Source organism: Phoxinus phoxinus (assembly GCF_949152265.1).
Source record: "Phoxinus phoxinus genome assembly, chromosome: 11".
Lineage (NCBI taxonomy): Eukaryota > Metazoa > Chordata > Actinopteri > Cypriniformes > Leuciscidae > Phoxinus > Phoxinus phoxinus.
The window spans coordinates 19,889,025-19,904,077 of NC_136886.1; the positions used below are offsets into that span (position 1 = coordinate 19,889,025).

Consider the following 15,053-nt stretch of genomic DNA (forward strand, 5'->3'; position numbering starts at 1 on the left):
GGCGATCACTGGTCGTTCAGCGCTCATTAACCCCGACTGGAATAGCTTTTCCTCGGCTAGTGCTTCTGATGTTTGCCGCTGGCTCTGGTGTCTCTAGTCTAGCGGTTAAACATGATATATAATTCGTCTTGTGTATATCTAACGGGCGATCTTTGGTCTCATTAATCTATAATTTGTTCCATGGCAAATCGTTTTGGCTGAGGGCAAAGTGAAGTTTCATAATTTTATATATTTAGGCTATTTAACTTGAGCTATAGGCTATTTTAAGCTGACTTATGTTTGACTGAATTGTTTGCTTTATTTATTTTTATTTACTTATACTTTTATATTGGATAACAGATCATTGAAACTGACATTTAACAAAAAGATTCAGGGTTGTGTGATTTTATTTTAGGCTATATATTTTAAAATATATATAGCCTAATATTTGTTATATTTATTTTATTATACCGGTACATTCTCTTCATGTATAATAAAATAAAATGACACAACCCCGTCTCTGTTTTTTAAATGTCAGTTTTAATGTTCAATAATGTTTCATATTTTTAAAATTAAAACAAAAAGAAGCAGGGTTGCGTTTTATATTTCGTGTTGTTATAAATATATGCAGTGAAGATAACTAATGTACACGTTGCCTGAACCACATTTGTGTGGCCATTTAATGTGTTTAAGTTTTTTTTTTTTTTATGAAAAGAGGCAGAGTGTTGTTTTATACCATATTTCGTTTTATTGTTGCCTAAAATATACATAAAGAGATAACCGGAGTAGCCAGAGCGTAGCCTGAGTGACCTGAGTGTAGCCTGAGTGACGCGATCAAGAACGCCGCTGTCTCATTTGCAGAATAACCGGACTTGTGTCCTCTCGTCCTGGGGAGTTCGTTCTCCTAAGTCGAACTTGGCAAGTCTGAACTAACTGATGACAGTTGGTGACAGTTCATTTAAATGACTCGTGATCCGACAAAACCAAATCGCTTAAATTATTTAGACAATAGACATACTAATTAATAACTTAAAAAAAGCTGCAAAATTCTACGTCGGGAATTCTGAGTGTTTTTTTTTTGTCTTCTAAAAAAAAACAGTTAGCGTAAAGAGACCGTTAGCGTGAACCGATTCAGTTAAATTAACTCTCTTTACGCTACTGAGCAACGAGTCCAAACACGGCGTGCCACTGTTGCCTAGATACGTGTGTTTGGCTCCCGAAGCCAGCAGCATTTTCAACACACATCCGAAGCTGCAAGTTATATCACGATGGCAGAAGACACGCAAGAAGTCCCTCAGCTCGCATTAGAGGCTGTTATTGGGTTTAATGGTAAGGTGAACTGTGAACAATCTCTCATTTTATAGTTTGGTCTTTAAAATTTTAACAATACTCTCGGTATTTGCTAAGATGTAACGTTAGCCTAAGTAAATCAACTGTATCAAAGCGTCTAACGTGACGTTACATTGTTTATACAGGGCATGTGTTTTCTGGACTCAAAGTGCATCCAGACAGAGAACATATTATTTATCCTCTTGGCTGCACTGTTATTATTAAGAGCCTGAAAAGTGGGAAACAGGATTTCCTTCATGGCCACACGAACAACGTCTCTTGCATTTCTGTGTCTAAAAGTGGGCGCTATATTGCATCTGGACAGGTCACTTTCATGGGCTTTAAGGTGAGCTGGAGCAATAAAAGCAGGAAAACACAATTTATACACGGCTTAATAACATCATATGTACGGGGCTCCCTTAGTAGTCCACCTTGGAATGAGATGATAATTTCTCACTACAGGCTGATGTTATTATCTGGGACTATGAGAAGAAGGAGGTTTATGCGCGTCTTGTGCTCCATAAAGCTAAAGTTGAAGATCTTAGCTTCTCCCCAAATGACAAGTATCTGGTATCTCTGGGTGGACAGGATGATGCCAGGTAAAATACTTCTTATTACAGTGATCTTAAAATGATTTCCCATTGCACATTTCGGTTTGGTTTCTCACCTCTTGTGGTTTGATTAGGCAATAAATAAATAAATATATATATATATATAATTTTTATTTTTTATATATATATATATTTTATATGAATTAATCTAGATTAACTCTACATTAGAAAGTCCTTTCTTAGCATGTTTACGTTCTGGTTTTAGTATCGTGGTGTGGAACATCGAGAGTAAGGAGGCTATATGTGGCAGTCCTGCTTCAGCACAGAGTGCTGGTCACTGCTTCGCCATAGAGTTCACCAACCTGAATGATGAAATCTTTGTCTCTGCTGGAAGGTAAGTCCAATTTTATGAGACCTTTTTAGTATAATGGTGCACACTTAATCTCACATTAAATGATTTCTGAACGATCATATGATCGTCTGATTCATAGGCCTATATGAAACATTTTTATGCTCTTATGCTCATCAAGTCTGCATTTATTGTATCAATTTTTTTTTTTTTACAATTTTGTGAAATAATATTACAATTTAAAACAATGGTTTTCTATTTTAATATACTTGAATTTATTTCTGTGATGCAAAACTGAATTTTCATCAGCCATTACACCAGTCTTCAGTGTCACATGATCCTTCAGAAATCATTTTATGCTGATTTGATACTCAGTTATTATCAATGTTGGAAACAGTTGTGTTGCTTGATATTTTTTTGGAACCTGTGATACATTTTTCAGGATTCATTGATGAATAAAAAGTTAAAAAGAACAGCATTCATTTAAACCATAAATATTTTCTAACAATATAAATCTTTACTATAAATTTAACAAATCCTTACTGAATAAAAGTATTAATTTCTTTCAAAAAAAGAAAGAAAAAAATGACTGACCCTAAACTTTTGAAAGGTATTGTATATTGTTACAAAATATTTCTATTTCAAATAAATGCTGTTCTTTTTTTTATTTTATTTTTTATTCATCATATAATTCTGAAAAAAGTATCATAGTTATAAAAAATATTAAGCAGCACTTTTGTTTCCAACATTGATAATAAATCAGCATATTCAAATGATTTCTGAAGGATCATGTGACTGAAGCATCACAGAAACAAATTATATTTTAAAGTATATTAAAATAGACAACCATTATTTTAAATTGTAATAATATTTCACATAATATTACAGTTTTTTCTGTATTTTTTAAAATAAATGCAGGCTTAGTGAGCATAAGAGATAATAATCTTGGTACACACACACTTAATGTCACATTAAATCATGAGATTGTTGTGCATACAAAAATCTAATTTGATTATTAAAATTAAAACCAAAATGAACATTTGAAATGCAAACTAATAGTTCCTACTGGCACACCAAAGCAAAATATAATTTTTAAGTAAGCACATTTATTTGGTGAAGAGTCAAACATGCCTTTTGCACATTTGTGTAATTTATATATTTATATATTCTGTAGTCAGAAATCAGTTGGACACTATATATACTAAAGATTGATGTAGTGTGTGCGTGAAAAACAGTGCTTATTGCTTTCTGCACATGTTCATTTAGAATTCATGATTGTTTGTTGTTGTCTTTTCCCCCAAGTGGAACTCTACGTGTGTGGGAGCTGGATTTACCCAACAGAAAGATCCGGCCCACAGAATGTCAGACTGGACAGCTTAAGAGAATTGTCAAATGCCTTGAGGTGAGTGAGAATCCGGTTCTGGTTCTCTCTTCTTCTTTTTTACCTGCTCATTCCATACAGTAGGTGGTTTTCAAAGTTTTTTGTATGGCTAAAACTGGTATATAAAACATCACTGTAAAGTGTTTTTCTGCCTTGCAGATCCCAAATGATGATCATTATTTCTACTGTGGAACTACAAGTGGGGATATTCTGAAAGTGAACCTGAAGACTAGGTTGCTCAACAGCTGTGGACCTGTTAAACAAAAGTTCAGCAAGGTGAACCTACTCATTTTGATTTAGATTTAGCACAGCGAGCAGCTAATAATAAAACATTTTTTGAAGTTGCCTGTTTATACATTAGATGCATGACTTCAGAAAAAAAAAACACTGATGCACATTATGTGAATTGTTTTTAAACTAATCCACTGTAAATATAAAAATTTTCTTTGACTGTTTTATTATCTCTTTGACTACTGCTATTATTTATTGCACTACACAGTCCAAGAAACACGATTAAACAGAGGCGCAAAAAACAAGCTGAACAACTGGTTTGAACAACAACAACAACAAAAAAATATATTTTAAAATGCTTTATCTTGTTGTCACAGGGAGTGAACACTCTTAAAGTCTTGAAGACCGGTGATATTTTAGTTGGATCAGGAGATGGGATGTTGACTTTGTGCTCTGGAGGGAATTTCAAGACCATAAAGTATGTAAGAACCTTGGTTTCCTCTTCTTTCTTCTAAGTTTTTTTCTTTTCTTTTATGTGCTCTTTGTTTTCCTAATTTTTTTTATTGTTTCTATCAGTCTTACTCTCATTCAACCACTAATTATGGTTAACTATATGATTTGTGACAGGAGTGTTCAGTTGGAGGGAGGGGTGACGTCGGTTGCCCTGCGTGGAGACGGGCATCAGTTCTTCGTCGGGACAGAGGCAGCACAGATCTACAGTTTAAGCTACGCTGATTTCAAACCAGAGCTCATTGCTACAAATCATAACAGTTCTGTAAAGGATGTGGCCTTTCCTTTGTGAGTAATACATATGAACACCTCTCTTCTGCCACCAGAGGGAGACATTAGCTTTGGATCGGTGGCCTAAGGAAAATTCATTGACGTCCATCTATTTGTGCAAATCCTCTCTATCACTCTCAACAGTGGGACGTCAGAGCTCTTTGCCACCTGCTCACAGAATGATATAAGAGTGTGGCATGCTGAGTCCTCCAAGGAACTTCTGCGTATCATAGTGCCCAACATAACATGCAACGCTCTGGGCTTTATGCAAGATGGCCAGAGCATCTTCAGTGGTCAGTCTCATACAGGATGACCTGTTGAAATGGTTTGAGGATCATAGCGTTGCTTTTCTATGTTAATGTATTTTCCGTTTGAAACACTTTTTGTACACTCCTTGGCAAAAAAAAAAAAAAAATTGGCCAAGCAAAAAATTGCAAAATATGTAGAGGTATTTGAATGGTCTTAACCATTTTACACTGGTCAGGAAATTAACAAGATTTTCACAACTATAATTGTAAATAAAAATATTATAATACAAATATTACTACAACTATAGTTGTAGATAAAATATTTTATTAGAATACTGCAGATAAAATAACAGCACGAAATGCCCTTCCCCAATTTGTTGAAACTAAGCTTTTTACAGGAAGAAGAGTCAGGATACGTCTACATTAATCTGGATAGATTTGAAAACGGTTTTCATTTCAAAGCACTCTCCGTCCACATTTGCGTTTTCAAGCGTTTTCCAAAAGTTTCTTATCCACACTGAAACGTCGGAAAACTCTACAGCGCATGTGTAAACCCTCATAAAAGCTCACTGAGATGATACAGACAGAATCAAGTTATCACGCAATCATTTTATTTAGCAGAATCTCACCATTCACCAATGCGTGCAGATCACACTCACCATTTTATGTTTGGTCTAAAACGCAACTGCGTGTGAATTTTCTGTAATCTTTGCAGGACTGTGATATGAAGAGTGTGCAAAGTAACATTCACTGTGTGAAAGTGAATAGCACATAACAGGCACAATAATGGTATAAACATCAATATCTATGGGTTCAATATGCGTAACATGACTTCATCTAGAACTACGTCATCGGTTTTAAATACCTCCGTTTTCACAGTCCACACCACAACGCAAAAACTGCATTTTCAAATGTACCCACTTTGGAGAGCATTTTCAAAAAGTTAGTTTTTCTTTGCTAAAAATGCCATCCCATTGTGGACGGAAGGCCAAAACTGAGAGAGAAAGATGCGTTTTCAAATAAAAACGTTTTAGTGTAGACAAGGCCTCCGTGTTGTTCCACTCAATGTTGATGGCTTCGAACAGTTCATCATGATTAGTTGAAAAATGTCTTCTAGTTCGTATGAGTTCATTTGTGAGACCAAATATTCACTATAGGCTTCAATCTGGACTCTGACCTGGCCAAAACATGAGCCTGATTCTCAAGCCACTTCTTGGTTGTCTTTGAAATTTGTGCAAGGGGCATTTTCTTGTTGAAAAATAACATCTGATCATTCCCCTTTAGATAACTTGCCATTTGTGGGAAGCCAGCCATTCTGCAATATTTTCCTGTACTCCAAAGCATTAAATGACTTTTCACAGTGAAGTAGCTCACCAATACCAGCAGCTAAAAAGGCTCCCCACACATAGAAAATAGAGATGCATTTATTATTATACTTCTCACCAGATTTTCGAAGACACCCTCTGGTTCATCACCGTGCAACTTGTGTTTCATTGTGATTCATCACTCCACTGATTCACACTGAATCAGACTTTCCATATTCTGCCAAACAATTTGTTTGTTTGATGTTTTTCTGAGACCACAAAGCATTTTGCTAATTTCTTGACCAATAATTTGTGGTTAAGACAATTAAAAGCTTGTGTTTAGCCATTTCTTTAGCCCAGGAGTGTACAAGCTGTATCTTAACTAAAGACACAGACAAAACACGATACTACTTGGTATTGCTAGTTTGATGCTGGTTAGATTTATAATTTTAATCTAAATAATATATAATAAATGGATTTTTAACACAAATTTTTTTTTTATAAGATTTATTGGATTATTTACTCGTTAAAGTCATTTTTTAACAGTTTTTGCAGTGCACTAGAATACAGATGATTAATTCACAGGGTCTTTTTATCAGTATTTAATAATAAAAATGCAGTTAAAGCTTTTCTTTATTTGACAGCTTGGAACGATGGGAAGATTCGTGTGTTCACTCCAGAGACCGGGAAGCTGAGGCTGATCATTCATAATGCCCACAGTATGGGAGTGACTGCCATAGCAGCAACCAATGACTGCAAGTGGATTGTCAGTGGAGGGGGAGAAGGACAGGTATCAGATACACATCATAAACTCACTCTTGAGAGCTGTGCGCATGTTTTAGATTAAACAAATGACATTAAAGGGTTAGTTTACCCAAAAATGAACATTCTGTCATTAATTAGCAATGTCATTGCAACTTTCAAGGCCCTGAAAGGTAGTAAAGACATCTTTAGTCCATGTGACCACAGTGGTTCTAATGTAATATTATGAAGCAACGGCAATACTTTTTGTGCGCAAAAAAACTAACAAAAATAGAACTTTATTCAACAATTTATTCTCTTCTGTGACAGATCTCCTATGCTATTCGCGGAGTAAACACAGTGCAAGCGCTTCCGGGTTCTACGTCAGAACGCCCGCTCACCATTGGCCAGCTCCTGCATCAGCATCACACGCATGTGTCGTGGGGCTCACGTGAACAGTGTCGGACGATAATTAGCCGGCATTCTGGCGTAGAACCCCGAAGCACTGTTCTGTGTTTACTACGCGAAAAGCTTAGGAGATCTGACACAGAGGAGAAGAGATTGTTGTCGGGTTTTTTGTGCATAAAAAGTATTCTCGTCACTTCGTAACATTACATTTGAACCACTGTTTTCACATGGACTATTTTAACAATGTCTTTACTGCCTTTCTGGACCTTGCGGTCTATGGAGGGGCCAGAGAGCTCTCGGATTTCATCAAAACTATCTTCATTTGTGTCCTGAAGATGAACGAAGGGTGAGTAATTAATGACAGAATTTTCATTTTGGGGTGAACCAACCCTTTAACCCACTTAGTTCATGGCTACTTACCTAATTCATAATAACAAATACATTTTTGTGAAATATTATTTTAAATGAATTCCTTTTTTTAAGGGGAAAATGGCTGTGGAGTGAAATGAAACAATTTTAAAATGTATTAAAATAGTTTTTGATCAAATAAACACAGCCTTGGTGAGCATAGGAGACTTCTTTCAAAAACATTGAAACCTTTAAGACTCCAACGTTTTGAACAGTAGTGTATGTAGGAAATAGTTTTCTTGGGAAACGATTAAATACACAATTTAGCTTTTATTATACTACAGTATCTATGTTACAGAGCCATGTAATAATAAGTAGAGATGTTTTGGTTGTTTGTAATCTAAAATATCCTTACAATAAATGCAGAATAAATGTAAACCTTGACATCTCTCTGTAATGAAGGTGCGAGTCTGGGAGATATCCCAGAAATCCTATCGACTCATTGAGACCATGAAGGAGCACAAAGCCACAGTTAACTGTATTAAGATCAAGAGTAATGACAAGGAGTGTGTGACGGCCAGCTCTGATGGAGCCTGCATCATCTGGGACCTGGTGTAAGTTTGAATCGCATCAGATCATAGATATTTAATCTAAACGTACTGAGTGAGAGGTTTTGCCCTCATGTTATTAATCTATGCACAAGCTTGCCATTTGTTGAAAATAGTGCTGTTAAATCAATTAATCACGATTAATTGCATCTAACATAAAACATTGTGTTTTATGTATATGTATATAATGTATGTGTGTATACAGTGTGTGTGTGTGTGTGTGTGTGTGTGTGTGTGTATACACGCACACACACAGACATAAATAAATATAATAATACATATATACACTCATATATAATGTAAACACAAACTTTTATGTTAGATGCGATTCATCGATTTGACAGGACTAGTTGAAAAGGTAAAGAGTTAGATCATCCAGAAATGAAAATTGTGTCGTCAGTTACTCACCATCTATTCAATGGAAACCCATAAGATTTTCATCAATCTTCAGAACACAACGGACTTTGTGCCGTATTTAATTTTTGTCAGGAATTAATAAAATAATAATAATAATATACCGGTTGTTCAGCTGACGGAATGTCTTTGCGAGAAAATAAACCTTTCAGTAGGCAAAAACTCCATTAAACAGTTATGAGTTGTGAAAATAATGTGATCTAGGACCTTTATACAGCGCGTGCCAGTGTAAAGACTGTACAGTATATCTATCCCTCACAGCCTTGTTTTCATCTGCGTTAAATTTAATATGGTGACTAAGGTCTATTGAAGATGATTTTTATGTCTTTTTAATTTTTAATTTCTGTCCCTCTATTGAAAGTCTATTCACCCAAAACTAAAGGAAATGTTGGTTGAGCTTCCATTTGCCATGTGTTCATCATACAAGTGATTGTGTCTCTTCAGAAGACTTGGATTAAACCACTCGATTCATATGGATTTATTTAACTGATTATGAACGTTTTGATATTTGGGTGAATAGACATGAGAGTGAGTAATTGATGACAGAATTTTAATTTTTGGGGTGACCTGTCCCTTTAAATCATGCACCTTCACATGAACCAAATATTCAGAGTACTGATTCGCTTTGTGAAAAAAAAACATTCTATTTGATGTCATCTTTAACTTTATCTGTCTGGGTTCTTCTGATTTCCCATTCAGGAGGTTCGTCAGGAATCAAATGGTCTTGTCCAACACCCTGTTCAGTGTTGTATGTTACCACCCTGAGGAATACCAGATCATCACCAGTGGCACTGACAGAAAGGTAAAAGACTAGACTGATCTAGACTGATGTACTGGCATGTGTTTGAGAGAGAGAGAGAGAGAGAGAGAGAGAGAGAGAGAGAGAGAGAGAGAGAGAGAGAGAGAGAGAGAGAGAGAGAGAGAGAGAGAGAGAGAGAGAGAGAGAGAGAGAGAGAGAGAGAGAGAGAGAGAGAGAGAGAGAGAGAGAGAGAGAGAGAGAGAGAGAGAGAGAGAGAGAGAGAGAGATGGATAGGTGAGAGAGAGAGAGATGGATAGGTGAGAGATGGATAGGTGAGAGTGTAGAAAAAAAATCAGAGATAGATTCTGTGTGCACAACAACTAGCTGACAGAAAGCTCTCCTAGTCTCCTGTGGATGTACTGTAGTATGATCCGCTCATTCTACTCTGTGCCAAATAGTCCATCTGCTAGTTTAGGGCACAGCATCAGTGTCCATTTAAAGAGCTTATTAGAATACGTATGGTCGGCTGTGTACATACTGTACGTCCATCACATAGACGCAGAAGAAAGATTGACATCCTCAGTGCTTTTTTACATATTTCATCTGTAGGGGGAAAAAAGGTAAAAAATTTTACATCATGATGTTATGTTTTGTTTATAGACCTTATATTATTTGCAAGTAGCTTAATTTATCATCAACAATGGCACTAAAGGAGCGTGTATAACATTTTGTTGAAATATTTGCTGCATTTGGATAAAGAACAAATGGTTGCAGTTCAATTTCAACCTTCTAATAGCAGTAATTATTAATACTCCAGACTGTAGCCAAACAAACACAAATGGGACTCCATTGTTGTCCAGGAAAAGCAGCCAAAACCAGCACAGTAGGTACAGTACTTGAAAGGACACAATGCTGGGGTCATGCCGGATACCCAGTGCTGGCGCAAAGCCTGCTGGGACAGTTCCATCTCAATGAGGCGTACCAGACCTCTGTCTGATTATGATTTATGATAGAACAATTCTATCAAGTTTTAAAAGGTAATATCACTACTTTTTAAAACTTGATTGAATTGTTCTGTCATAAATCATTTTTCTTTCTTTCTTTAAAAAAAAAAAAAAATGATTTGAACAGCCTCATAAGTATGAAGTTTGATACATTTTGACAGGATGCTTTAATAAAAGAAAATCATTCAGAATCAGAATTTCTTTCATTTATTTGTTCCTTGTTTAAATGAATAATCCAATTATCAAACAAAGCAAAGCCATGTCATGTATTTGTCTCTTGTTTTATGTGCAAACACATGGCTGGTTGTTTTGACTATGTGTTTGCATTGTCTTGTGTTTACCTCGTTTCCATGTTAGTTAATGTTGTATTAGTGTCATCTGTGATTGTGATCATGTGTCCTTGCCACGTTCCTTGTTCCCTCGTTAGTATTGATGTTCATCAGTGTCACCTGTACCTTTGTAATTATGTGTTCTATGTAAGCTCCCGGTGTTTGTTCCTCAGTGCTGGTTCGTCTTGTTAACATTCGGTTCTGTGAGTATTGTGGTCTGTCTGTGAATGTTCAGCTCCGTTTATTGTCAAGTCTAGTTATTGTTTGTTTGGCCCCCATCGTGGTCGTTGTTTTCGTTTGTAAATAAGCCGTCTTGTGAAAGTTACTGTCTGCGCTTGGGTTCTATTTAGCGTAACGTGACAGAACGAACCAGCCATTTTTTGAACCCAGCAGACAATAGGTTATGTCTTGTTCCGCCAGTAGCCAGTTAGGTGACCAGGAGCGATGGTGGCAGTCGACTATCGAGGACATGAGGAGGGGCAAGATTCCGTTTGCTCCCAGGGAGAGAGATCCCTGGAGAGATATGCCCAGGGCCTAGAGGAGAGGAGAAATTTTACGCCGGAGGTCCTCCTAAACTCTTATTTCATCGCGGGGCTCAATGTACCTCCTCCGCTGGCTGAACGGCAGGGGCTGATCCGACGCCCGTTTCGAGAGGTGGTGGACCATGTGCGTCGAAAGGAGCGGCAGGACCCCACGAGGACGTTGTCAGTTTCTGCGCCAGCGATCCCGGAGAGTCGCGTCCTAGCCACGACAACGCTTGGCAACCACGTTCTCGCCACTTCGACGTCTACAAAAGGTCCTTCAGCTGTTGCTACGGACATTGCGGGGATTCTGGTACCGGTCTTCGGTCCGGCTATGGCTTCTGCACCGCGGTCAAAGAGGAGGAGGAAGAGATCGTCAGGTTCACCATCTCCGTCCCTTCCCGGCTCCGTGCCGATTCTCCAGGTTGCTTCTGTCAGTCTGGTCCACGCTGAGGTAGATGGGAGAGTGACCAAGTCTAGCCCTGTCCCAGCTAAGGAGTCTAGGACTGTCCACGCTGAGCCGTCTGTGGTACCTCCTGTCCCAGCTCCATTGCGAGTGGCAACGCCCCCAGTTTTGGGTTCTGTATCGGCTCCTCTGCTTGCTGCAGCAACATCGGTTGTGTCCCCTGTTGTTTCCCCGATTACCCCTGTTCCTGTTGAGCCCCGACCTGTCCCTCCCAAGACTGTACCTCATGTGTCTCCACCCAGAACTGCCCGGTTTTCGTGTCCTCAATCAGTGCCCATGTACAGTGAATCCAGGACTTTTGTTCCACCTACCTACTCTGGGCCTCCACCTACAAACTATTTTGTTCCCCCACCCCCCCTCCATCATGTGTTATTTTTATTGTGTCATCCCGATCCTACTGTTATGTTTTCGTGTTTGCCACTGTTAATGGTTGTTCTGTTTTGTTGGTTTATGTCTAGTTTACAGTTGGTTATGTCCCATGTGGAGCGTCTGGTAGCCGCTCCGTAAGGAGGAGGTTATGTCATGTATTTGTCTCTTGTTTTATGTGCAAACACATGGCTGGTTGTTTTGACTATGTGTTTGCATTGTCTTGTGTTTACCTCGTTTCCATGTTAGTTAATGTTGTATTAGTGTCATCTGTGATTGTGATCATGTGTCCTTGCCACGTTCCTTGTTCCCTCGTTAGTATTGATGTTCATCAGTGTCACCTGTACCTTTGTAATTATGTGTTCTATGTAAGCTCCCGGTGTTTGTTCCTCAGTGCTGGTTCGTCTTGTTAACATTCGGTTCTGTGAGTATTGTGGTCTGTCTGTGAATGTTCCAGCTCCGTTTATTGTCAAGTCTAGTTATTCTTTGTTTGCCCCATCGTGGGTCGTTGTTTTCGTTTGTAAATAAGCCGTCTTTGTGAAAGTTACTGTCTGCGTTTGGGTTCTATTTAGCGTAACGTGACAAGCCATATCACAAAAGTGAACATCTTACTGCTGAAATGCAGTAAGTGGCCTACGGAAATTACATTTATGTAATATCTGTTGAGTACAGGTTCAGATGCAACAGCGCAAGACAAAGAACAACTGAACGCCTAGAGCCATTTGTTTTTTCTTAAGTTGCACTATAACAAATTACATCTTGATTTTTCTCTCTGAGCGCATGCTGAGGAATTACATAGTCTTTCTCTATTTTTTTTATACTTTTAATTGTTATCCAATCAAATTTTCAGCCATCGTTGTGATTTATTTATTTATTTAATTAACAACCTTCTTTATTTGTTTGTTAAACCTCCATTGAACCATTTAGACCAGGATAAGAGATCTTACATGCTAGCTTTTACCGTTGAACAGATTGGCTACTGGGAGGTGTATGATGGCTCTGCAATCCGAGAACTTGAGGGCTCCTTGTCCGGAGCTATAAATGGCATGCACATTTCTGAGGAGGGAAAATATTTTGTGACTGGTAGGTACCTTCAGTATCTTTTAACATGCTGAGTTATTTTCACCGAGTCATTCTTCTGTCATATGGCGGATGTAACAGTAACAACAGGTGGCACAATAAACAATATAAACAGAAGTATTTATAACGCTGCAGAAAAGCATCATTCGCAAAACAGTTGGATAAATGTCTGCTCGCCAAACACTTGCAGAATACAAACTGATCCCAGCAGTTATTTTGAAATGAGTTTCACAGTTTGAGTCGATAAGGTGCTAATCTAACATTCCTGTTTTTAGTGCGTATTCACGCTGCTTTCTGCAGTTTAATGTTGAACATCAAACGTCTCTTTCAGGTGGAGATGACAAACTACTGAAGCTCTGGCTCTATTCTGATGGAGAAGTGACCCACGTTGGCATCGGGCACAGTGGAAGCATCACAAATGTGAGGATCTGTCCCAACAGCAGATATATTGTCAGCACCAGTGCCGATGGAGCTATCCTAAGGTGGAGATACCCACAACCCTCATAGAACCCTAAACAGTCAATAAGATCATCTAATGCAGTTCAGATATGATGATTATTAGAGAAATATACATTTGCCTTGCACATATTATAAAGATTTAAAACCCAACAGAATAGATATTACATTTGCTGTGATATTTGTTAAGAGCAAATGCAGGCCCTTTTGATTTCAGTTTCTATATTCAAACATAATATTACAAATGAATTTGTCACCATAATCTGCAAGGAAACATTATTGTATAATAAAGTATTTTAATGTCATAGAACCAAAAAGACAAATGGTCCCTTCCACTCCTTTTTCTTGCAAATTATTGTAGAACAAATTAGGTTATGAATTCTAATGAGATTTAAAGGTACCATTAAACCGTCCAACTCCAGTCATTTCATTGAAATAAAGCAGCTTAGAGCCCCAGTTTCTGAGGACTTTTTGTGAACTGCACTGTCAGCTAATATATCACCTGAGAATCTCCTGAGAGCCGGCGGGGGAGGTTTGGAGAAGTACAGCAAGGCATGAACCCAGCATCTGGATGTGCCTGTCCCAAATTTCCTCTCACCTATGAAGAAGTCTAAATAATGAATATCTTAACCCCTAACAGTAAGGATATTCAACCATATTCAGTCAGATAGGGAGGGAGATGAGGAGTGCTCTGCTACCTCAACGGTACATGCTTTGGCAATAAAATGGTTTCGTATGAGGTTTCAAAAGCAACTTAGTTGAGATCTAATTAGTAACTCAAGATTCATTTCAGAATCTTCAGTATCTACAAGTGAATATTATGCCATGCTTTACATTGTCACAGTTCATTGTTCTAGAGTTCGGGATCGTTTCGTCACGTCGCAGTGCATTGTGGGAATCACGGTACGGAAGTAGATGTAGATTGTAGGCAGTAGGTAATTGAAATTGTAACGTTGGTCATTTGATAATATTAGGTTTAATTTAAGTTATTTTAAGGAAAATGGTTCAGTATTGCTGTATTGTGAACTGCTGTAATCGGTCTCACGATCGACAGGGCAAACGGCTCATAAATCATTACATTAATAATTAAATTACATTAATACAAATCATTTACCGGTAGTAGCCTTTCCTTGCCTTGTTTTTGAATAAATAAATCAAATAGTGTAACATGCATTTCAGAGAAAGTTTTTCTCAATCTTTTCCTCTGGCCAAATAGTATTTTTAATTGATTTATATTTGTAATGGAAACAGATAGACCTTGTTGTGCATTATATTTGCACAATCTGCTATTATCATGATAAGCATTATCTCTGTAGTTAAAACATTAAAACACAGCATGCCAAAGGAAAAGAGTTCAAAAGCATCGCATCCACAACAAATATTTATAGGCTATTCATTGAATATATATATATTTTTTAACT

At 37.6% G+C, this 15,053-nt stretch overlaps 1 protein-coding gene across 1 annotated transcript; it reads left to right on the forward strand.

Annotated features, from left to right (window-relative positions):
- Positions 1-1,151: 1,151 nt before the first annotated feature.
- On the forward strand, positions 1,152-14,087 carry cfap52 (cilia and flagella associated protein 52). The gene is made up of 14 exons (XM_079629057.1): positions 1,152-1,308; positions 1,455-1,654; positions 1,771-1,907; positions 2,125-2,253; positions 3,511-3,610; positions 3,749-3,865; positions 4,198-4,298; positions 4,448-4,618; positions 4,745-4,893; positions 6,797-6,942; positions 8,112-8,263; positions 9,371-9,473; positions 13,068-13,179; positions 13,508-14,087. The coding sequence occupies exons 1-14, from the start codon at positions 1,248-1,250 to the stop codon at positions 13,681-13,683; spliced, it is 1,854 nt and encodes a 617-aa protein (XP_079485183.1). The 5' UTR covers positions 1,152-1,247; the 3' UTR covers positions 13,684-14,087.
- The last annotated feature ends 966 nt before the right edge of the window (positions 14,088-15,053 follow it).